We start from the raw sequence: 26,168 nt of genomic DNA, 5'->3' as shown, positions 1-26,168 counted from the left end.
AGGAAGGTTGTGTTGCTGAGTTGTGCCATTGCAGAATAGGGATAGAGTACCTATGGTCAGCAATCTTCTTTATACTATTGGATGGGGCAGACTGTGTGCACATGTTCCTCCTCTTTCCCGCCTCCCCCACATACATGAGGAATGTGGCTCCTTGAGCAACAGGCTCCTCAGAGTTTCTGCCTTGGTGCTGCAGCCCATTCTGGGTCTAAAGGAATGTCAGGAAATGTGATAAAACAGTGATGCCTCTTGTGCACCTGTGCATTGGTTTGAATTTAGGATGAGAGCCCTAGTGAACTGAGCATTTTAAGCTTTGTTGCACACTGTCCCCACCTCAGCATGAAGTCTTTTTTTATTTGTTCACGGAGGGAGACAGCGCTCAGCATTCCTCAGCACTGGCTCCCTTCTGTTTCATCCTGCTGATTGTAGTGGGGAATTTCTTTACTCATTCCTTACTTGTGCCAAGAAATGAATGTGCATATGACACCAGTCTGATCGCATCATTTTCTCATGCATTGCCCCAACATATTGGGAAAAGGGCCAGTGAGACTGAAAAGGGGGGAAAAAAACAGTAAATGAAAAAGATTCCTATGCCAAAAAACATCTTCAGGATACCGAAGAAACAACAGTGCTGGTGGCACAACTGGCAAATGACTGTGAAAAGGTTGCTGTGAATGATAACATTCTTAGTACTCAGTGTTAATTCAAGTGGTAGCAGGCAGCAGGCACCCCATACACATGCAGCTTAGTGAGCTTATTGTTATGCTCATTGCAGCTTCCAGAAGTTTATTAGTGCAAAACTCCTGGTGTTTGGTCTCCAGTACTGTCAGTCCTGCCCATCTTGGGATCAGTAGCAAAATTTCTATTAATTCAAATGGTGGAGTATCAGATTTCAACTCCTGCACATGAACCTACGACTGGGTTCAGGTCACTTCTAGGATGCATCTGCTCAGATGGCTCTAGCAAATTCATTTAAGTCATTAAATTTGTCTAATGTTTAATGAAGGCACTAGGAATGTGGCTTTATTTTTTGTTCCAACCTGGCAGAAATGAGTCACTGGTAACTCAGTAGTAGTGGAAGTAAAAATGTTAAACAGCACACTTCAAATTATACTAAGCAATGTGTAGCACTAAGGAATATAGAACATAAATGTCTCATCACCAATACATTGGCAACTACAGGGCTGAAAACAGAATTTAAATGTCTATGCATAACAGTCCTGATTCAGCAAGGTACTTAGGAATGTGCCTCACTTGAATCAATGGAACTATTTACATACTTAAAGTTACACATTTCCTTAAGTATCTTTCTGAATCTTAGCTAGAACGAATAATTTTAGTACACTAACTTCTTTTAGATAAAAGTAACAAATTACAGACATATTTTACTTTAGGAAAAAAGTAAACTGTCCATTAGGCTCTATAATCTGGACACAATAATCAGATGCAGTATCAGCATTCAATGACCTACTAATGTAAAGTTCAGCATAGCTCTGGAAATTCAGGCACAAGGCAGGGAAGATTCTAATTGAATCAGAGATGCTGTGACAGTGTCTGAAATGAGCTTTCTCACAAAAGCTTATGCATTTCTGATTAGTTAATCTATAAGGTGCATCGCTATCCTGCCTTCTGCCTGACTGCAGATGAACCCAGCTAACTACTTCTCTCCTGAAACTCAATCGTCCTCAAAGCTTATTGGCTTAAAAAGCAGCTCAACACTTGCAAGAAATCTCAACAGCTTCCAGGAATGTGCCTGGGGTTCAACCATTTGTAAGTCCCTCAAAGAACCCTTCCAACTGGGATGAAATTCTCCATGGTTATATTTTTGAAGAAAAACAACTATTTTTGGAGTTTTTTCAATTCAGATCTGTTGAGTTGGTTTGGAGTTACCCAGATACTAAGGATATTTTCTCTTCTACTTCCTTGGGAACAATTTTCCATCATACAGCAAAACAACCTCCATGAAAAAAATATTGCCAAAAATGTTTATTTCTTTACTTACAGAAGACAATGGGGCAGTATTTCACTCCAGCATAGGCATAAGTTTAAATGATATTATCTCCTGATTCTTTGGGCTAAAAAAAATACTTTCATATGCTTGGAGATTCTTGGTCTTCTGTTGAGTTCCAGCACTTGATTTTAACCTTATCCATTTCTTTATTGTATTTTGTAACACCTGAACTGTTACAAAATCAGCACCTGATTCAAGGGTCAGCAAAGTCAGTGGGAATCTTTCTTCTAATTTCAATTGGCTTTGACTAAGTTGATGAGTGTGTACGTGGTGAATTATTAGATGCCTTAAACCAATGAATGTCCAAAGTCCCCCACTTGTTGGAATTGCCCTACCAGACATCAGGAAAGCAGTAACAAGAACTCACCAAGCAAATTGATGATAAGATGTACCCACTACACGGCCACATTGTGACCTCCAGTAGACTAAAATCACAGATAAGGTTTCTCTCTACAATTCAGCCACTGGATAAAACACCAACAGTCATACAAACAAAAATGCTTTGCTGTGGGGTGGTTTGAACTCACAAGTTCACTTTACATTTCTGTTTGGGTATATTAAAGCATTTAAAGCTAACATTAAAAAGGGCAAGCTTTATCCTATTGATCTTTTATTTCAACGGTATTCTGTGCTTGCATATTGTGTACTTAAGCATATGCAATTCTTTAGGTATTAAGGCTAGAAGAACTGATGACCTTCAACTTCAAAAATACATACCCTTAATTGGTAAGCCAAAACAACTTAGCTTACCCAGTGTGTTGAGACATTAAAACATGACGGAGGGTTTATTTAAAACAATAGAAGGCAGTTCATACCATCCCAGAAGGGACCAAATAATCCAGGACTCTTCAGTTTAGAATAAAGAAGGCAGAGTGGGGATATGATAGAGGTTTATACAATCTTGAAGGGTGTAGACAATGTGAATAGGGAACTGTTATTCACCAAATCCCAGGGTGAACTAGAACTAGGGTGCACTTGGCGAATTTAGCAGGAGACAGGTTTAAAACTAACTTTTTTTACACATAAATGTTATTGACTTGTGGAACTCATTTCCAAAGGAGGTTGTAGAGGCAGTATGGCCAGGTAAAAAAATGGATTAGAGAAGTTCACAAAGGATAGATCCATTAATAACTTATGCAGAAGAATCAGAGATGTATCTTTGGTATCTGTAAACCAATGATGGTGGACACCAGGGAGGGTATAACAGGGGATAGAGGACTCTGGATATACCCTGTTTGTATACTCACCCACTAAAGCATCCACTTCTGCCTTTGCCAGAGACAGGATACTGAGCTAGATGGACCACTGGTCTGCCTGCTGGTCTCATGTTCTTATGTTCAGCTATACTGTACACAATATACCTAAACCAACATCCAGTATGATGAAGCATGTGACCCTGATCACAGATTTAGCTATGGATTGAACAGTGCTGCTGCTACAGACTGTAATAATAAGTTTTCCTTAATTCTAATTAAACCATGTGATTTATTTATTGTGAGTCTGTGTCTCTGGCTATAATTATCGAAATGACTTATCACCATCAGAAGCAAATATTTCCACTCTGTCTTCATGCAGGCTTCTGGTGTCAACATTTCTGACACATAAAGAGGTTGAGGCAAATTTTCAGTACATTTGGTTTCAAGAATGAAAAGACTGGGAGCTACTGAGAGGAATTTGGAGAGGTTAGTAGCACTGCACCTTAGGGCACCGCATTTATAAACACTAGCTCAGATATTATTCCTATGCAAATCAGTCTTGCAACATTAGCTCTAATTCCAACAGACAATTTTCTTTAGTTGTTTGAGCAAAGCCTGAGAGCCCAGGGGATCCTAGGTTCCTGTTCCAGCAGAATAGCTGTCTTACTGTATGACCTTGAGCAAGTCACTTAACTGTCCTGTAGCTCAGAACAGCCAGTGAGGAAAGTGGATTTAAAACTGGTCCACACTGATAACCAGAGGCTACAGCTGAGCTGTCCTGAATAACAGGAGTAAACACATTTTGCCATTGGTATGCAAAATGTAGGGTTGCGGGAGCTGATTATTATACACTTTTTCTTGTACATAGCTATCTGCTAGGGGTGTGCGAAATGGGCCATATTCAATTTGGATCCCAATTCAGCCCAAATCAGGGATGGTGATTTGATTTGTTGATTCAGATCACTATCTCCGATTTGATTTGGCCGAATCCAAATCTGAAGATTTTATGTTGATTCGGAGAATTAGCGGTTTGACTATAGACACAGTTTTAAATGTTTTTTCTACATACCTTGAGGTACCAGGTATATGAACAATGCGATACTGGGGGCAGATGGAGCATCCTACAGGAGCACAACCCCCTCCGCCCCCCCATGCGCTTGGTATTTAGAAAAAATATTTAAAGCTGTGTCTATATCAGAATCGCTGAACTTTTCTGAATCTATTTAGAGGGTTCTGATTCGATTCAGACAGATTAAAGGGTCTCCTGATTCGCTTTGGATTCAGAGATTCAGCCACCAAATCAGGCTGAATTTCTGTCGAATCAAATCATGGTCTGAAGCTTCACACAGCCCTGCTATCTGCCCAACCCACTGAGTGTGAAATGCAGTTCTGTTTGTTCTGACTTGCATTTTTTTAATGAGACACCCACCAGGCATTTGGATGACTGTAAGGCATAAGCACTTTGGAATTCTGAAAAATCGGCCTAAAGCAATACCCCTAATTCACATGAAATCAGTAGAAGTTTTTAGGGGCTCAACACTTTTGAAAATCAAGCCACATATTTAAGTGTCCAAACATATGACAGTATTTATGATAGCGGCTCACTATCAAAAATGTGCTATATTCTAGAAGCCCATATTGCATGTATTGGCACACTAATAATTAAATAGCTGTGCAATAGACCTAGATTTTGCTTACATCATTTATAGGGATGAGGGTATGGGCAGGTATGTAGTGCCGCCTAGATCACAGAACGGAGAACAGCATTTATTATATACTGTTAATTCTAATATTATAAAAGCCTTTGTCTGTCTGTCTGTCCCTTATACTTATTCATGCTCTGATTAGCTGACTGAAACAACCAATCAGAATGCAAATACAGTGTAGGGACAGGAGGTAGTGGCATGGCAGAGCGCCACCATGATGGTGAGGACACAGGAAATGGGGAGGCGAGGCCTGAGCAGCTGGCCTCACCCCCCCCCCCCCTTCCTGCTCCCTGGAGGTGGTGGCAATGGAGTGGACAGAACGGGGGGTGGAGGGTGAAGCCACTGGAGCGGGCTTTGCCTGCTATCCCTTGCTCCTTGGAGGTGGCAGCGCTGGTGCAGAGGGGCTTGGGTTGCTGTTGGAGAGGGCTAGGCCTCACTGGGGAGGGCAAGCCCGCCCTTCCCCCCTTCCATTATTGCCGTCTGCAGGGCCAATGTGGGCCGATGCAGTGGTGGTGGGGGGAGGAGCGGGTCTGACATGGGGTGGGGGGAGAACAGGCGCACTGCAGTGGTGGTGGTGGGAGCAAGAGTGGTCCTGGGCTGATGCGGCAGTAGCTGGGGGGGGAGGGGAGGAGTGGGCCTCCTCCCCCCCTCCATCCCAGGCCCAATCCTCCCCAACCCCCCTCCCCCACATCAGCCCTGAGCCCACTCCTCCCACCACCACTGTCATGGCAGGCCAGCTTCTCCCCACCCTCAGGCCCCGTCCTCCCCTGCACCCACATTGGGCTGGGGCCTGCTCTTTCCCTCCCCCTGCTGCCATAGTGGGGAAGGAGGGAGCAGGCCTGGACCCCAAGCAGCAGGAGGGAAGGGGGGGAGTGGCCCCAGATGGGGGCAGTGGCATGGGGCTCCATCCCTACCAGCTCCCCCTACCCCCGCCCATCATTCTTGATGGGCAAATGGCTAGTTAATGCATAATGTCATAACTGTACATTGGTAGTGCTGAAGTCATATTGTTGCTGTGATGGTGTAGGGAATATGATAGAGGCAAGAATTCTTGTGGGTGATATCTTTTACTGGACCAACTGCACAGTTGTGATAGACATAGACAAGTTTTTGGGTATCACAGTACCTTTCCTCAGGTCTCCTTGGCCTCTGAGTTGGTCTGCAACTGTGACTGCAAAGTCAAATGGATCTGAGTCAGGGTACTGAGATACCCAAATCTTGTCTATATCTATCACAGCCATGCAATTGGTCCAAAAATAGGAAATAAGCTTCATTTTTGTAGAGGGAGCTGGAGCTGGAAATCTGTTCTTGGGTGCATGAGAGTGTCTTTGTGAATTGTTTTAAGTTGCTCTTTGATGTGTGGACCAGGCAGGATTCCTTCCCTGGAGGTTTCAGATGACAAGCAGGGAGGTTAGAAAACTTCCTTGCTGTTCTGCAATGAAGTTCATAATCCAAAAAAATTATCTTTTTCTGCAGGAATCCTACCTGATCCACACTTCAAAGGGCAACATAGAACAACTCACAAAGACACTCTCATGGACCCAGAGGGACAGCTTTCCATCTCTAGCTCCCTCTGTGCAAAAGTGAAGTTTATTTCCTACCTATGGGGACTTTTTACCATCTTTAATTTTCCCAGAGCCTGGTGAATGGCTTTTGTGCTCAAAAGCTTGCAGAAAAAGATAATTTTTGTGATTTCCTAGTTGGTCTAATAAAAGGTATCATTTCTGAACCAAGAGTTCTAGATTTTTGCATTTCTTTTTGTCTCAGACCAACACGGCTATGAAGGAAAAATCATGAGACAAACTTAAAAATCAAGAGATTTGGTATATAAATCATGACAGGCTACTTTTTAACTGTGTGCGTGTGTGTGAGATAGTAGTTATTTGTGAAGTTGTGGGGGGCTGTGGGTGGGTGTGTGTATGGATTTTGGAGACTCGGGAGGGGGCCCCTGCATACCCTGGCAGGATGTGGGGTAAAATGTGTATTTTTAAAAAAAGTCAAAGAAGAGTCTTCATGACCACTAAACTAAAACATCATTCCTTTTGTGTTATACGTTTATGGTGATCCCATGCATCTGAGTAATTTTTTTAAGGCAGTTGTTTTATTCAGTGTTGTGTGTGGCAAAACTGAGTAGTTAATTTTGACATTGTGTGTTGTGCTTGATTTATTAATACACCGTATAAACATTTAACAGATCTATTTATTAATGCTTTTTGATACATTTGTGTTTAAAATGGGTGTGGGGGTCCTTCAGTTTTCTGTTTTCCCAGGGCCCCATGAATCTTAATCCCCTCTGGCTGCTGCTAGTTGTCCCTGGGGAATGCCTGTGTCACGCACTCTCTGGCGAGCAGCAGGTTACCCTGGGTGGGATAGGAGAGGCCGAGGCCAGCACTGGGCTGGCCCCCGTAGCCTTACCTGGGGGGTTGGAGGCCTCCTGGGGCTACAGCAATGGCAATCCTGCCACTCAGAGCCTTGCCAGCAGCCAGATTGTGGCTCTGGCTGGCAAGGCCCTGGTTTTGAATGGTGTATGCTGCCCCCTGGATATCCAGGTGTCAAAAAACCCCCTGTGCTACTCCCTTGCAATGCAGAGAACAGCTGAATGTGCAGTACATTTTTGGCACCAGATACTACATGGCCACACTCGTCTGGATGCGGCCAATGAGTACTATCTCGCTTGTAAATATATTTATCAGTGCAAGTAAAGATAGTGCATTATGAGTTAAAGTACAAGGCCTGGACACATAACAAGTTAGTGCTGATGTCATTTACATCAGTTTTGAACAAATAAATCACACCATGATTTGGGGTGGGCAGACAATCGGTTATCTTGGGAAGCTGCAATATTAAGTCCTATTTCAGTGTCTTGTTACTAAGGTGTGGGAAATAGCCTATTTGCATTGAGCAAGCAGCTACTCTAGAATAACTGTGGACACATCATAAACCCTGGTATCACTTGCATTCATATAGTTTTACTGCTGTTTCTTATTTCTTGGGGTAACTACAATGGTGGTACAAACAGAAGTGCAGTTCCCCGCTGTAACTCAAAATGCTTTGCAGGAAGTGTTCTGACTTGCAACGATCCCCTGGAACAAACAGAAGTTCACTGTTGGTTCCAGGGGGTAGGGGAATTCAGCTGCTGGCTGCCAGCCTGCAGCCTGTTTCCCCCATCAATGACCCCTCCTCCCTCCTATCCTATCAGAATGGAAGTGGGGAAAGGGAGCAGAGGGAGCTCATTCTAGGGGTTCCCCAGACAGTGCTGGTGGGTGGGGTGGCTCTAGCATGCCTGCCTTACCTTCTAATGGGGGCTGAAAAAACCCCAGACCAAATTCTCTCTGCTTCTTTCCCCCTCTCTCATTCTGAAAACAGTGACAGGCCTGGAAGTGGTGCAGACACATGTTACAGAAGACGTTCTGTTTTGAAGCATCTTCATCTGAACCCTCAGATTTTCACTTGATTGGCCATTTCTGAAGTGGTCTGCAGGCATGCACTTCTGTTTGGTCACAGCTATAGACTGCTTTCTGTGGCTAGATTGGCCAGAAATTAGCACTTCTGTCTGTGCCCTGGAGCAATTTATAATTGATTCTAATAGTTAAACTGGTTTAGGGCTCAACATTGTGCATTTACTCCTTGTATATACCACTATAAAGCCATTAAGAAATGTGTGTCCAGGCCCTAAATAAATAAAACAAAACACATAAAGGTCATGGATGAGTAAGGAGAGGAAGAGGAGGGATGTGAGTTAAAACAAGGAAACACAAGTTGAGTCATATGATAGAGCATAGGACTTTTAAAAGGTAGTGCAATAGGGAAAGAATAGGGAGCAAGGATTGCAAGTCAGTTATGAAAAGCAAGGGAAAGAAGTGAAATTTTAAGAGACTTGGGATAATAGTGTGGGTGCTTGATGCAAGGGAAGAGGAATACCATTAGCATACAGGGAAGCTTCATGTTCAGGGATCCTGGTTTTATCTGATTTAAAAAAACCCACAATTTTCAGTTAAAAAAAAGGAACTTCAAATCCACATTTTTCCATGATTTAAATGAAACACCAGTAACATATAGATGTATATATAGTGGTGTTTCATTCTAATTATGGAAAAATGTGGATTTAGAGTTACCTTTTTTTTACCCCAAATTGGGGATTTTTTTTAACAAGAGAAAACCAGGATCCCATCTGAGAGAACACAAAGTGCAAAGGCATTGTTTGGTAACTGGATAGGGTGGAACAGTTAAAGAGAAATGATGGAAAAGAAGTATACAGAATCTCATGATTGCCCTGTGGAAACACTCATCCAGAAGCCCAAGATAGAAAGAAAGGTAGTAGAAAAAAATATTTTCTGTACCTGGTAAGTCATAGAGGTTACTACCACTGGGGTATGGAAAATTTTATAAACCTCAGGAGATGAATGGAAGGAGAAATTGACAACTAGTAAAATCCATCCCTTTTATTTAAAAAAAACAAACCCTCAGTTTTTTCTCAGGGGAAATAGAAGAATTGAGTTAACAGGGTCAGACTGTAGAACAGATCCATAGCTTTATAATGCTGGGTTGGCTTTTTAAAAGACTAACATGCTAATTTAACACAAATCTCAAGACATTTAACTTTCTTTTACAAGATTATCACTAACACTGATAGATTTTTATGCTACTGACTTATGGTTTCCTTTCGTACTACTTTTCATTTAAAAACCTGAGTATAACCAGTGCATAGCCTGTCAGATTTATTAACAGAGCTGCATTTGTCCTGCTGTTAAGGGGTGTTTCCCTTGGTGCCTAGGTATCACTATATTGACTACATTAGAAGCCTTGAGACAGAGACTGAAAACTTGGAATGTAGATTTTTACTTTGTCTGATTTACAAAAATGCATCATAATTGCTCTCATTATTTATAGATTATCGGAAGTATGCATAGTGAAACTGGAACACAGGAGAGAAGATGATGCTTGAAAAGTGTTTGCAGTGTCCTCCAAGTAAATGTGACAGTGTGTGAAAGGACATGACATGACATGACATGACACTTTTCTTTCTCTTGCAACATGAATTAGTTTCTTTTAACACAGTGGGTTTGTCTCCACAAGATGCTTTGCGCACAGTAGACTAATTCTACTGCACATTAGCAAAACCTGTGCTAAGGCACTAATGCGCAGTAAATTAGTCTGCTGTGCATTAGCATCACCCAAAAAAGCATGCACTAGTGCCAATACACAGTAGCACCAATTACAAGGCATTAAAGTAGTGTGCCATAATTACGATGCATTAATGAATGTGTAGACATGCCCAGTGTGTAATTAATTTGTGAAACTCATGGCCATCAGACTTTTTAGAGGCTGACAATTTCAACAAGCTCAAAAGGGGATTGGACAGATTCATGCAGGATAAAACCATCAGTGAATTAATTAGTGAATATTAAATATGATTGTTAGGGGGAAACAAATGGAAAAGGGACAAGAGACAATCTGGATAGGCCCAGCATACATACTCTTCTTCTTAGCATCCTCCGCCACTGAGAGATATAGGATACTGGGCACTGCTGTGGCCTGATGCAGGATGTCATCTCATGTGTTCCTGCTGTTTAGATAGCATGCTTAGAGATTGTTGGTAACATGCTAACCTTGCAACTTGTGAAGCAATGCTCTTTCATTTTTATCAGTATGTCATAAGTGTTTTTGTTAAAATATATTTACTGTGACCAGCAGGGGGACCCTTTGCACTATGACATATTTAACATGTCAGTACATTCAAATGATTCATTTACATTGCATCCAGTGGACCCTGTCATATATTATGTCCTCAGTTTTTACAAAGAGAGCTTACCTGTAAAACCTGCTTTACAGCTACACACGTAGCCTGATGCTCTGTGGTAGCTGAACTTGGGTGGCAGCTCTGGAATAGCTCCATACCAGCTTACCCAGGACCGCTCCACACATTCACTTTCATAGAGGCAAGGATTACTGCTGCATTCATTTATATCATTTTCACAGTGGGAACCGGTATATCCTGCAGAACAGCAATCAAAAGGAAGTGTTTAACTCAGTCTTGTAAAACTTATGAGTTTCCCAGGATATAGAAACTGCTGTAAGGCAAGAACGGAAGTTTTGATTTGCATAACATAACCCATGCCTAAGAGAATATTATTCAGCCTTTAATTTCTCATAATTCTTCAACAAGAATGCGTTGCTGTCAAACAATATGTGTGATTAGTAAGACCAAGATTAACCTGAATCAAAATTCTAGATTTGAAAATATTAAACTCTTCAGAACTATGGATATACTTGGATCCAAACATTATAGTGTGCAACACTGGAGCCTGGGACTTGAACGCTTAACTTTTTGGGGGTTCAAAATATTAAGTAAAAATTCTATTTTTTGCTTTTTTTGACAATTTTTCTTATTAACTACATCTTTGGGTGCAGAATTCTACAGAAAATGGGGATAGCATTAGAACACTCCCATTACTATTCCAGCCTTTTCCCAGTTTTTAATGTTTCTTTATATGTATGCTTGCTCAGTTAGAAGTTGTTGTACGCAAGGGTCTTTTGGGGAAATAGCTGATCTTTTGCAGTTGCTGTCATTTTATTCCTGATAATAATGTTATTGTTGGTCCAGTTTTTCAAGTACATCATTTACACCTTAGTAAGAAGTGTGTAGTAGATGCAGCTCCCCACAAAAAAACCCTTGGAGTTGCCAAGCTGAAAAGGAAAGAGAAAAAAGACCCCTCACCTTTATACCTGAGTTATAGTTCAATTATTCAGAAAACAAGCAGGCATACAAAAGAAGAAGGGTGGTGATTAATGCACAGGCCTGGGAATCAGGATGCATAGATTCTCTTCATGGCTTAGCTGCAGGCTTCCTGTGTGACCACAGACAAGTCACTTAAATTCTAACTGCAAGTCTTTTTGTGTGAAAGATGGGGATAACAGCGCTTCTTATTCACAGTGTCAACTAAATACTTTACTACTCATGAAGAGTTTTTAGGTCCTTGAGTAGAAAGGAGTTCAGAAGTGTAGACTTCGTATTTCCGAAACTTCTGAATACCAAGAATTCTGTATTATGAATAGCTTAATATCTGTGCTCCAACTAGGCTGTGACAAGCGGGATAAGAATCTACTAATGTGTGGAGTACTGCACCGAGGAACAGTGCCAGCATCCCGGTTAGAGATGCAGCTGAATATGAAGTCATTCTTCAATTTAGCAGGACATGATCCTTTGAATAAGTACAGGAATCTGAAACTGTAACCTGTCTCTGTCTCAGCATAGAAGATCCTACCCTCAGGGGTCTCTAGGGAGTTTGGTTTCCAAAATTCACTTCTTGCTCAATTTTATTTTTAGTTTAAGCGTTCAACATTTCACATGGAAGCCCCAGGGTTTTCATTTCAATCAAGAAGTCACATTTATGAAGACTAAGGAACTGACAGCAGCAGCAGCAAGAGCAGTCCCCATGTCACATGGACTGAGGGATTAAGCACACAACCACGAAGCAGACCCTGAACTGTAGTTCCCACTTGCCAATGACTTGACTTTATAACACTGAAACTTGCACATAGGGAAAAGGCTGTTATACCTGTTCTTTTCTTCTACACATAAGAACAGATTCTCAGCAGGGGGTAAGTAATTAAGTGTGGACCTGGCTAATAATGGGAAGTGACGCCTTTCCAACACTGCTTGCATAAAATATTTTAAGATTAGGTAGGTAGATGTTGTCTTCATATCAGTGGAAGGGTGGGAAAATTTCTGCTCTAAAGGAAAAGAGCATACTTGTAAGGGAATACAGGGCTTACCTGGCCAACAGTGGCATGTGTAATTGTCAGTGTCATCTTCACAGGTGGCATTGTTATGGCATGGTTGTGACCAGCATAATGGAATTAAGGTCTCACAGTGTAGGCCCATGAATCCTGTACTGGTACAATTACAGCTGTACCTACAACAGAGTACCAAAGTTTACTCTAACTAGCAGTCAGATGACTAATAGCAATCTTTTCTTTAAAATAGAAATGATTTCTGTAGCACTTGAGCTGAAACCATACATTCGCAGTGTTCATGCAGGGTTGTGTTTCCTTCTGTATTGTTACTGACACTGCTGGAAATGAAAAAAAGCTGTTGTTATTTAAAAGCATAGTCCCTTGCAAGTCTAACTGATGAATGTTTTATGCTCTCAGTAGAGATTGTTTTCCCAGCTCTTATGCGAATGATTTTCTGGTTAAAACATTGGACCCACTACTCAGGAGCCCTGGGTTCAATTGCTGGGCCAACCACGGACTTTCTGTGTAACCTTGGAGGATCACTTAATCTCCTGTGTATCAATTTCCCAACTGTAAAATGGAAATAATGATAATCCCTTTCTAATATCCTGTACTTACCTGCTATAGTGAAGCTGCAAGTCTTCAGGGCAAAGACTATTTCTTACAATGTGCAAAAATAATGGCTTCCACAAGCTCTAATTTGAGATGGGAGCTTCTACATGCTATTGTAATGGAAATAATAATTGGCTTTGCAGAAAGAATTCAGTTGTTGAAAAGTGTTTGGGCTGATCCCAAACTATTTGTGAACTTGAACTGAATTGGTGAATACCTTGGACCAAACCAATGCAAGGAATACATTTTAGAAATGTCAAAAATCTTGTTTTGTCATTTTTAGAATAAATTTGACCTGAAATATATATATATAAAAAATTTGGTTTAGTTGCCAAATGGAAAAATTAAATTATTTTCATAGCCTCAATACTATCAACAACAAGAAGAAAACAGCTCTTTATTTTGAAAGTGATGGTACTATTTTAAATTTTAAAATAAAGTAGCTTGCATAAGAACATTTGAACATGTGTAGCAGCAAACTATGTGCAGGTAGTCTGATTTTTAATACAGTGTGATGATTCCAGAAATGCTAAATGCATCACAGTACACATACCACCTTGTAATCACATTGTGATATGTCATGTCTCCTATGCTCATGGCATGATGTAATTAAATATCTAATACCAGACGTCATACAAAGAGACAAGCCTTTTCAAAGTTGCTGAATTATCATATACTTGTTGGGATGATCTTTTTTCTAATAAGAAAGAATTACTGAATGTCATCAGCAAGGTTAATTAATCTATTATAGTAGATTTCCTTCATTTTCAAAAACTGCATTGTCTGTTATGCAGTTAAAAGCATAGCATTCTTCCTGAACATAATCCTAGATGAAGGAGATCAATTTGTTTTGTGATTTCATGGTTTTAATGGCTTCTTAATTGGTGTAAACAGTTGAAAAATAAGAACAAGAAAACAACAGAGCAGAATGAACTGTTCTAAGGTATTGTTTGTAATCATAACTGAAAAAAAAATTCACTGGGGCAAATGTTATTACAGTGCATGCAATATCACTACAATCAACTGATTCAATTACCCATTGGAGTTAGACAAAGGATGAATTTGGTTTAATCATTTTAACTCTGGAAAGTAAAATGGGGTGAGGGGAACTTCTTAGATAAACGAAATAATTTTTACTTTAAGAAAATCAATTAAATAATTTTAATACTGGCAAAAACTCTGAGAAATTCCCCAATTAGAAAATAATTTTCTTTAATCATTTGTTCAGGTATTTCCTTGCTATGTTTTCTATTGGTGAAGATTAATAGTTGGAGACGGGGGTTGTGTTCCTTTTGATCCAGAAATGGAGGCAGAGCGATGAATTTCTATTTTCATTGCTTCAGTTATAAAATCTGCATATGCCTCCATTTCTCATGTACATTCAGGTGTTACGTGTTGCAGTAATCCCCTGAGGGTCATGAAGAGTATTACTGCAAGACAAGCTGTGAAAAGGGATTTAGTTTGCATAAGTAATCATGGGTGATTAGGGCATGTAGAGACCTAGTGATCTAACTACCCATATTTGCTAGTGTGGAGGACTGCGCTTTCTCAGTGTACAGTTCCAAGTGGTCCAGAAAATATATGAGAAGCAAAGAGGCTTTTTTTGGCAAAATCTTTAACTGAACAAGCTATATAGTTGGGAAAGATGATAGATATGCTTTCAGGCACAACGGCCACATCCAGATACAACAGCTACATCCAGATGAGCATAGACGTTTGGTTCGCTGGGGACACATAGCAGTGGCACACCTTGTGCTGCTGCTGCTTGTCCCTGGGGAATGACTGTGTCACGTGCACTCTGGCACATCGCAGGTTACCTTGGTCAGGTAGGGGAGGCTGGAGCCAGTAACTGTGCTGGCTCCAGCAGCCTTACCTGGGATCCTGGGGCAGAGGAAGTAGCAGCCTTCATGCTCCGGCAGCTGTGAGTCTAGCCGGCAGCTGGAATTACAGGTTTCCCTCGATTTATGCTGTACATGTATTCCCGGAGAATGGCACATAAATTGAATTGCATAAAGCCAACCCACTTTATAAAGTAACAAATAGGGATAGGTTTCCATGGTGGTGAGGGAGGGAAGGAGTGAGGCTGGGACTCGGGAAGGGATAGTGGGGAGGGGTGCAGCTCCTGGGGCTGCACAAGGCAGCAAAGCAGAGAGAGCAGTGGCACTCACCCCAGTGGCCAGCCCCAAGCGCTGGGATGAGACCAGTGCCACTGTTGACCGCAGCCCGTAGCAGCAGCCTCCTGTTGTCCCATGTGCAGATCCAGGGGCATGTGCCACCCAGGAAGAGATTGACACAGCCCCCCAGCTCACAGCCCTCCCAGGGTACACAGAGCAGCACGAGGCATGCCTGCCCACACCCACTGACAGGTGAGTGGGGCTCTGGCCCCATGGCCCTTTGCCTTGCCTCTAAAGACTTACCTGCCTGGGCAGGGGTGCCTGTGCCAATCACATAAGAGTGAATTTACCTCACATATAATGAATTATGGGTCTAAAAAATGCTCATTGCATAAGAGGAAATTCACTTATACAGAACCTGCAAAAATCAAGGGAAACCTGTAATTAACAAAACAGAAGTTCAGTTCAAAATGGCTGAAACTAGTTTAAGTTAAACCTGGTTGACTTTAGTATCAGACTTAACTGATTTGGGTCAAACTGGTTTATGAAACTTCTGTCCCAGACCCCTTCCTGGTTCAAGTTAAATCATGTCCCCACAACATGCTTTGTGGCCCTGGGCTGTGCTGTCTGCTTCAGCAGAGAAGGGTTGGAGGGTCGGGGGGGAAGGGGGGGAAGGCAGGTACAGGCCCTGCAGGCAAAATCCAGCTGGGGTCTGGGGCTAGGAAGGGGGGTTAACCCCCTCCCTTTCCCCAGTTAAACTCCACTTTCCTTGAGTATAGAACTGCCCTGTCCTGCCCTGCTAAACTTACTGCTGGCTGTGATTGTGGACTACAAATCCCAGAGGCTCCTGGAAGCAAGAAAAGGAAGTGTAAAGCAATCCTAGCGTCCCAGCTCCGGTGCGAGATGTGCGGGTGTAAGCCCGCTGCGCCCCCATGAGCCCAGGGACCCTGGCAATGACCCCAGGACCCCTGACAAGCCCCGGCCTGCTGGCAGCTAAGCAGGGGCCCGTAGATGGAGGGATCTAGCCAGCTGGGAGTGGGCTAAGTGGACCGAGGAGGGTCATGCCCTGCCCGGCTCCTACTTCGCCCAGCCCTCCAGGGAGCCATGCAACCCCCCTGCAGGCATGCTTACCAGGTTAGGGGGAAGTCACCCACCTGTTTCTTCCCTCGGTGGAGGAGAGGGACCTCCCTTAGCCCCCCAAAAGCACTGAGGTGCCAGCCAGTCCTTCTGCTCATGCGTGCAGTTTAAAAAGGGCCCGGCAACAGCATAGGCTTCACTAGCATCCTGGCTGCAGTGTGAGACACACAGGTGTAAGCTCGCTATGCCCCTGTGTGCCCAGGGACCCCAGCTGCAACCCCAGGACCCCTGACAAGCCCCTGCCTGCCGGCAGCTTAGCAGAAGCCCATGGAGGGAGGGATCTAACCAGCTGGGAGCGGGCTAAGTGGACCGAGGAGGGTCATGCCCCCCCGGCTCCTACTTCACCCAACCCCCCAGGGAGCCGCGTGAACAGGCCACACAAACAGGTGCTCTCCTGAGCCTGGCGTGTGAGTTAGTGTGGGAGTTCATGCAGGAGGGTGAGCAGGAGGGCCCAAGGCCCTGCCTGTGAGCCCCCCAGAATAAGCAGTCCCAGCCATAGCCAGCCCACCAGCGACATGACACGGATGGGCAGACGCCGCACCTCGAGGGTCCCCTCAGGGTCTGCGCCCCCACCCCCAGCACCTCAGAGACAGCCACCCAGATGGAGCCCAAGGTTCCAGGCTTCACACAGACAGAGCCTTTGGCTCTTGGCTGCGGGGGCTGCCTGTCCCTTTTTCAGGCTCTGGGGCCCAGGAGCATGGCCACCTCCCCTTATGGTGTCTGTTCCCTTACTGGGGGTCTCTGGCACTCCAGCTACAGGAGCTCCCGGCCACAGTTCAGAGACTGTGTGCCATCAGGGACTGTGAGCAGGAGATTTCATAGATTTCATAGATTTCATAGACATTAGGGCTGGAAGGGACCTCGGGAGATCATCGAGTCCAGCCCCCTGCCCAAAGGGCAGGAAGTCAGCTGGGGTCATAGGATCCCAGCAAGATAAGCATCCAATTTACTCTTGAAGGTGTTCAATGTAGGCGCTTGAACCACCTCCGCTGGCAGACTGTTCCAGACCTTGGGGGCTCGGACAGTAAAGAAATTCTTCCTTATGTCCAGCCTGAAACGGTCTTGCAGGAGTTTGTGACCGTTCGACCTCGTCATCCCATCGGCCGCTCTGGTGAACAGGTGTTCCCCCAGATCCTGGTGGTCACCCCTGATAAACTTGTAGGTGGCCATCAGATCACCCCTGAGCCTGCGCTTTTCCAGGCTAAAGAGTCCCATGGCTCTCAGCCTGTCATCGTAAGATCTGTTTTCCTGACCTCTGATCATGCGCGTGGCTCTCCTCTGGACTCTCTCAAGCTTCTCCACATCCTTTTTGAATTGTGGAGCCCAAAACTGGATGCAGTACTCCAGCTGCGGCCTCACTAAAGCCGAGTACAAGGGGAGAATGACATCCCGGGATTTGCTCGAGATAAACTCCTACTACCAGTCCCTTCTCCCCTGGGAGGCAGAGGGTAGACCACAGTCTCCCTCCAGGATAAGGGAGGACTCGGGGACGTCCCCTTCTGTCCAACCATGGGGTTGGACCAAGGTAGACAAGGGCCCCAGGGCCTGCCACACCAAGGCTCCTGCCCTGCTGAAGCTTTGCAACAAGTATGAGCCTCTTGCAGTCCCAGCAGAGCCTGCTGAGTTGCCAGCTCCTGCAGGCAACACAGAGGACACTGTAGCTACCATCTCCACTCTCCTCAAGACCAAACACAAAGTGTTTGTCATGGGAGATTCCATCCTGAGGGGGACTGAGGGGGCAATCTGCCACCCCGACCCCTTACCTCAGGAAGTTTGCTGCTTCCCGGGGGCCCACATCTGTGACATTGTCGACAAGATCCCTGAGCTCCTCCAGCCCACAGACTGCTATCCCATGCTCCTCATCCATGTAGGCACCAATGACATGGCTCAGAGTGCTCCTAGCTGGGTCATGAGGCGCTTCAGGGATTTGGGTGCAGGGCTAAAGGGTCTGGGGGCACAGGTGGTGTTTTCTTCAATCCTCCCAGGCTATAGGCTGAGGAGGGAGAGGAGGATCCACATAGTCAACCAAAGACTGCGACGCTGGTGTCATCAGGAAGGCTTTGGCTTCCATGACCACAGTCCACTCTTTGGACAGAGAGGCAGCGAGCTGTTGGGAAGGGATGGCCTCCACCTCTCTCTGCTGGGAAGGAGGCTCTTCTCAGCTAGACTGGCTGACCTGCTTCACTGGGCTTTAAATTGAGCCTGCGTGGGGATGGGGGGACTACTGCCGCTGTCTATACACAAATGCCAGGAGCCTGGGGAATAAACAGGAGGAACTTGTTTTCCTAAATGCAAATAACTACGATATCATTGGGATGACACCAGAGACCTGGTGGGACTCCACCCATGACTGGCCCATGACTGGACCGTGGGTATAGATGGCTATACCCTGTACAGGAGGGATCGAGTGGACAAAAGGGGCGGGGGCATAGCCCTCTATGTCAAGGAAAGCTACGTGTCCCTGCAAGCTGACATTGGCACCCATGGTGGATGACTTGAGACCCTCTGGGTTAAAATCCATGGGGAACACAGTGCAGGGGATACAATGGTGGGGGTCTACTACAGACCCCCTACCCAGAGTCAAGACCTTGACCAGGAGTTTACCAGAGAATTGGCTGAGGCCACACAATCCTGGTGAATGGTTGTCATGGGAGAATTTAACTGCCCAGATATCTCATGGGAGGAGTGCTTGGCCAAATCTGAGCGGTCACAAAGCTTTCTCTCATGTATGGATGACCCCTATCTGATGCAGGAAGTCTAGGGCCGACAAGAGGTAAAGCACTGCTTGACCTTGTACTGGCAACCAGGGATGACCTAACTGGCAACCTAACAATCGAAGGGAAGCTCGGTGACGGTGACCATGAACTGATCACCTTCACCATTTACCGTAAAGCTGGCAAGTCAGTCAGTTGTACAGAAGTCCTTGACTTCAGGAAAGCTGACTTTTACAAGCTAAGGAGGCTTGTCAGAGAGGCCCTAAAAGGCCACAACCCAATGGAGAGGGGAGTTCAGGATGCGTGGATGCTCCTCAAGCAATTCTGGATGCACAAGCAAAGTCCATCCTGTCTTGGAGGAAAGGCAGCAGGAGGGCACAGCAGCCCCCTTGGCTCTCCAGGGAACTGGTGGACCCCCTGCATCTTAAAAGGAGGACCTATAAAGGATGGAGGACTGGAACCGCCACCAAGGAAGAATACTCTGCATTAGTCCAGACTTGCAGACAGCAAATCAGGAAAGCCAAAGCTGTGATGGAATTCCAGCTAGCTACAAATATCAAGGAAAATAAAAAGTCCTTTTTTAGATGTGTGGGGAGCCGGAGGAAAAGCAAGGGCAACATTGGACCCCTGCTAAACCAGATGGAACAACTGACAACTGACGCCCAGGAAAAAGCTAACTTGCTAAATGGGTACTTTGCATCAGTTTTCCATCAGCCCCATGGGGCGGCCCTGCTCACTATGGGTCAGGGAGGCCTGGGTGAGGGAGATTCCTTGCCCTCCATAGAAGCTGACCTTGTGAAGGAACACCTCAACAAGCTGGATACCTTCAAGTCAGCCAGCCCTGATGGGTTACACCCAAGGGTACTCAGGGAGCTGGCGAGCATCATAGCTCAGCCACTGGCATGGATCTTTGAGAATTCTTGGCACTCTGGTGAAGTGCCCGATGATTGGAAGAGGGCCAATGTGTGCCAATCTTCAAGAAAGGGAGGAAAGTAGATCCGGCAAACTACAGGCCCATCAGCCTGACCTCTATCCTGGGGAAAGTCTTGGAAAAGATTATCAAGGAGGCCATCCTTAACAGGCTAGCTGAAGGCAATATCCTGAGGGATACCCAGCATGGGTTTGTTGCAGATAGGTCTTGCTTGACCAGTCTCATTTTCTTTTATGACCAGGTGACTTATCACCTGGACAAAGGGGTAGAGATCAACGTCATATACCTCGACTTTAAAAAAGCCTTCAATCTGGTATCCCACGATCACCTCTTGGTTAAACTGGATAACTGCGGCATTGATGTCACCACAATCTGCTGGCTGGGGAATTGGCTCTGCGGTAGGACTCAGAGGGTGTTGGTCGACGGGAGCCAGTCATCTTGGTGTGCTGTGACCAGTGGGGTCCCACAAGGCTCTGTCCTAGGACCTGCACTGTTTAACATCTACATCAACGATGTGGATATTGGTGTCAAAAGTGGACTGGCCAAGTTTGCCGATGACACCAAACACTGGGGTATAGCATCCACACCTGAGGACAGGAGGGTGATCCAGGCGAATCTGGACAGACTTATGAAATGGGTGGACGAGAACCTGATGGTGCTCAGCACTGAAAAATGCAAGGTTCTCCACCTTGGGAGGAAAAACCTGCACCATGCATATAGTCTCAGTAGTGCTACGCTGTTAGCTCTACAGATGAAAGGGACTTGGGGGTCATGGTTGACCACAGGATGAACATGAGCCTTCAGTGTGATGCTGCAGCTAGTAAAGTGAATAAAACACTGGCTTGCATCCATAGATGCTTCTCAAGCAAATCTCGGGACGTCATTCTCTCATTGTACTCGGCCTTGGTGAGGCTGCAGCTGGAGTACTGCATCCAGTTTTGGGTTCTGCAATTCAAAAAGGATGTGGAGAAGCTTGAGAGGGTGCAGAGGAAAGCCACGTGCATGATCAGAGGTCAGGAAAACAGACCATATGATGAGAGGCTGAGAGCAATGGGGCTATTCAGCCTGGGAAAGCTCAGGCTCAGGGGTGATCTGGTGGCCACCTTTAAGCTTATCAGGGGTGCTTTTCAGGATCTGGGGGAAAAACTGTTCACCAGAGCCCCCCAAGGGATGACAAGATCAAACCATCACAAACTCCACAGTGACCAGTTCAGGCTGGATGTAAGAAATAACTTCTTTACTGCCCGAGCCCCCAAGGTTTGGAACAGACTGCAACCTGAGGCGGTTCAAGCACCCACTTTGAACGCCTTTAAAACATATTTGGATGCTTATCTTGCTGGGATCCTATGATCCTTGCTGTCTTCCTGCCCCTGGGGTGGGGGAGCTGGACTCGATGATCCTCTGGGGTCCCTTCCAGCCCAAATTTCTGTGAAATCTATGAAAATCTATAGAGTCCTGCTGATGTGCTTCTGGCCTGAGCCACTGCAGGCACGTGGCTGCATTTCTTGAATCAAAAGTAAATGTCTGTTCGGTTTTTTCTCAGTTTAATCTCTTCAGTTTAGACTAACATACAAAGACTGAATTGAATCAGTCTTGGGCTTTTTGACTGTCTGTACTTAGCCCAGTAGGTAAATTAGTGTGATCTGGTCTGACTTGAAGGAGCATTGTTGTTGCTTACCACATGCATGCATTTTCAAAGGGTTTGGGTTTCTAAATAACTCTACTGAGTTAGTGTCAGTACAAGGTGACCTCTTCTCTCCAATCATACTTCAGTTGCATTGGAAAATCACAGACTGCTTTATACTGCTCATGTGGTACTACAGAAATAGAATTCTATAAGGTTGGTTGAATGTTGCAGTATGAGCAAAGGCTCACTGCTAGAACATGCTCTTTGTCCCTTTATGAATTCAAGTCAAGGCCAGGTGCTTGCTGACATGGCTTTTCAGACTGTTTGTGAAAGCTGGTACCTTCATAATAGCTCTTTAGGAAGTGGAAGATTCATAGTAGAAAACAACCTTGAACTGACAGGTAAATTGCCTAGATTAACTATCTGCTCTTTCCCCAGCATTAACTACTGTATGATACAATTTACTTTTATATATTTTTTCCTATTTTTTCCTGTCACGTATGTAGTGTAAAGGAAAGTCAGAGACATGCAGCCATTCTGTGGGCTGTGATCTGTCTCCCCTGCGGGTCTGTCTGACCTTTATTATTGTCCTTTAGTCCCATCTAGTGGGTGTGGAGGACCAGAGCTCTAAAATGTATTCATTTTGTAATGCAGTAATCAAAGGTCAGGGAGCAGGATTCTGGCCTGTCTGTATTCTGTTTGTCTTTTTGTAGGGTTACTTACTTTAGGCAAAAGGGACTTTTGCTTTCACTTCCTTTTCTTTGTATATGTGGATAGGGACCTGTAGTCCTATATGCCTGAACACTAGCTAGCAAAATCCAGTACTAAGGTTACTATTACAGTAACATCCCTGTTATCCAGCATCTACTAGCTGGAACACTGGCAAGTCCTCCTGGATCAATAGAAACATTGTGGTCCTCTTGAAAAAGAAAAAAAAAGGCATACACACAGTGGAAGCTAGGGACAGTCTTCAAGGAGGACTATACAACAGTCCTCATTTGTAGGGAAATGATTAGGAAAGCTAAGGTGGCAACAGAGTTTAAGTTAGCCAAGGGAGTCAAGGACAATAAGAAGTCCTTTTTTAGGTATGTTGGGAGCAGAAGGAAAACAAATGGAAGTGTGGGACACCTGCTTAGCACCTTGGCACAGCTGGTAACGGACACTCAGGAAAAAAATGAACTTCTGAATGCCCACTTAGCTTTGGTATTTCACTGGACCAAGGGGAAAGACAAGCAATATAAGGATCACAGGGGGCATGATGGGAATGATAGCCTTCCCGCTGTGGATGCTGAGCTGGTGCAAAACCAACTAGAAAAGCTAGACATAAAGTCACAGGACCAGATGGACTTCACCCAAAAGTGCTGATGGAGCTGGCTGAGGTCATTGTGGAACCCCTGGCAAAACTCTTTCAGAAATCGTGGCACACAGGGGAAATCCCTGAGGATTGGAAGAGGGCCAACATTGTGCCCATCTTCAAGAAGGGGAAGAAGGAGGATCTGGGCAACTATAGGGCAATCAGCCTAACCTCCATGCTAGGGAAAATCCTGGAAAAAACTCATTAAAGAATCTATGTGTTATATGCTTATTGAGGGTAAAATTCTTAGCAACAGCCAGCATGGCTTCATCGTGGGTAGGTCTTGCCTTACCAATCTCATCTCCTTCTACAAACAGGTCTCTTGCCACCTGGACATGGGAAAGAAGGTGAACATTATATCCCTAGACCTCTCCAAAGTGCTTTTGATCTAGTATCCCATGATATCCTTGTGGAAAAATTGGAAGATTGTGGGTCTAACTGTTCAACAGTTCAGTGGGTGGAAAACTGGCTGCATGGTAGGACCCAGAGAGTTCTCATGAATGAATTTGTGTTGTCCTGGCAAGAAGTGGCCACTGGCCAGTGGTGTCCCTCATGGGTTCATGCTTGGCCAGGTGCCTTTCAACATCTTTATCAATGATTTGGATGTGGAGGTGAAAAGCTCTCTGGCCACATTTCGGATGACACCAAGTTGTGGGAGAGTGTGGTCATGCCAGAAGATAGGTTGCAGATACAGGTGGACCTGTACAGGCTGGAGAGTTGGGCGTACCGGAACCAGATGAAGTTCAACACTCAAAAGTGTAAGGTGCTCCATCTGGTGGCAAACAATCCCCAACACACCTACAGGCTCAGTGGCAACAATTTGACTTGCACCATGGCTGAAAGGTGATCGACCATCGCATGAACAGGGTAATGCTGTGGCCAGCAGGGCAAACAACTTGGCATCATTAACTGTTGCAGCTCATGCAAAACTAAGGCAGTGATACTCGCACTGTACTCTGCACTGGTGAGAGTGCAGCTGGAGTAGTGCATGCAGTTCTGGGCACCGCACTTCAACAAGGACATGGAAGAACTTGAGAGGGTACAGAGAAGAGCCACCCGTATGATCAAGGACTTGCAAGATAAGCCATACTAGGAGAGGCTGAGGGACTTGGGCCTCTTCAGCCTATAGAAGAGAAGGCTGAGAGGGGACTTGGTAGTGGTTTACTGCTACATCAGGGGAGTACATCAAGAACTTGGTGAACAGATGTTCACCAGGGCACTCTTGAGGAAGACCATGAACAATGGATTCAAACTCCTGGAAGGCTGTTTCAGGCTCAATTCCAGGAAAAACTCTTTCACAGTCAGGGTGTCCAGACTGTGGAATAAACTCCCTCCAGTGGTAGTGCAGTCACCTACTCTGGAAATCTTCAAAAGGAGACAGGACAGTCACCTTGCTGGGATCACTTGACCCCAGTTGTCTTGTCCTGCCTAGACTGGACTCAGTGATCTCCAAGGTCCCTTCCAGCCCCTAATGATCTATGAATATATGAATACTCTATTAACCGGCACCACGCTGCTGCCACCACCATCCACCACCCCACACCACTGTTACTGCATGCAAGCTCCATTTCCCCCCTTCTCCCCCAGCTCTAGTATTTGTAGATATCTGTAATTTTTACACAACCAGCACCCAGCATTCCCCACTCATGCTGGATAACAAAGATTTTACGGTACCTCTTTTGCCACCTTTTTTGATGGTTCTATTCAGCAAAGTAGACAGCTGAGGGAAGCTGTGATCATATATCTTATACAATCCCCCAGCTTGATTAATAAACTGAAGTGTTGGTGGACTTCACAGAACAGTGTTGAATTTACCTTTAAATAATCATTGTGCACAGCTGGGTTTTTTTAAGTAGTAGATTTTTTTAAAGTATAAATCAATATATACAACAAGCATTCACTTCTTTGCCAGATCTGGGACCAATTCTGCATTCCTTAATGCCTTCCAAATTTGCACTGAAATCAGTTGGTATCAGAGATAGGTATTATTTCAATTATTAGCAGAGAAGATAAAAGACATTTGTCACTTCTTGCATATTAATTACTCTAGAATACATACCTATTGACATCATCTATACACTGCCCTCCATTGAGGCATGGCTGGCTGGCACATTCATCAGTGTTGATTTCACAGAGATCACCTACGAATCCCAGTGCACAGGAACAGAAATAGTTACCCAAAGAATCGTGACAGGTTGCACCATTTGAACAAGGCTGTGACAAACACTCATCAATTTCCAGCTCACAGTTTATTCCTTAAAACAAACAAAACAAAACACAAAAGTAAAGTGTTAATTCTATAGCTTTTTTTATTCAGGGGACATGTTAAATATCATATTTACATAAGCTTTCTTCAAGCAATTGCATCTTTTTAGAAAAAGCATTTTCCTCTTCAGTGAGGCTTATGGAGATTATGGTGTTTTAGGTTGTTTTGTTTTTTGCATATTTAGGAGAAGAACAAAATAACTGCCATTCACAAGAAATAATTACACTAACATCTTGTTAGTTAACTATTTAACATGGCAACCAAATCCTTTAATTTTCTGTTAACACCCTGTTATGGCTACGTTAGTTTCTAGTAGCATATATGAAGAACTAGTAATGTAAATGAACTCTGTTTAGATTTGTAAGTCTTATGGTTAGTAGAATTAATTGAAAAATGTTCTGAGTTGGTCTTTAAGGGTTTAACTGTATATGCATATGTATATGCCTATGTATATGTATATGCATATGTATATTAAGGCTGTGTGAAATTTCTCTGGCTGTTTCATTTTGACACTGTTTCGACTTGTTTTGAGCTTCAGACAGCAATACTGAAAAGAAATGGGCTTCAAAACACCCTTGAAATGAAACGAGGGCAGTCAAAATGTTTCAAAAGTTTTAAAATCTTCCGCGTTTCAAAGCTCAAGCTGGGCTTGCCTGCAGGGAAACAGAAAGTAAGGAGAGGGAGGGGGAAGAGGGGGAAAAGACTGCTCTCATATTGCTTGTGTAGCTGGCCAGTGACTGTGATCCTTTCCTGAGGTCCCTTCCAA

The 26,168-nt window shown here is 44.4% G+C and overlaps 1 protein-coding gene across 1 annotated transcript in view; it reads right to left on the bottom strand.

Annotated features, from left to right (window-relative positions):
- CRB1 (crumbs cell polarity complex component 1) overlaps window positions 1–26,168 on the bottom strand; it is a 200,911-nt gene that overhangs the window by 80,379 nt on the left and 94,364 nt on the right. The window contains exons 3-5 of the mRNA XM_090049760.1: window positions 25,196–25,391; window positions 12,687–12,826; window positions 10,723–10,905 (exon numbers count right to left, since the gene is read on the bottom strand). Coding sequence (XP_089905886.1) covers window positions 10,723–10,905; window positions 12,687–12,826; window positions 25,196–25,391 — 519 coding nt within the window. The remainder of the gene's footprint in view (window positions 1–10,722; window positions 10,906–12,686; window positions 12,827–25,195; window positions 25,392–26,168) is intronic.

The sequence above is a fragment of the Crocodylus siamensis genome, chromosome 5 (assembly GCF_052110815.1).
Source record: "Crocodylus siamensis isolate JL-2025a chromosome 5, ASM5211081v1, whole genome shotgun sequence".
Taxonomy (NCBI): Eukaryota; Metazoa; Chordata; order Crocodylia; family Crocodylidae; genus Crocodylus; species Crocodylus siamensis.
The sequence above is the reverse complement of the archived record's forward strand: the minus strand, read 5'-3'. Positions and strand labels throughout refer to the sequence as shown.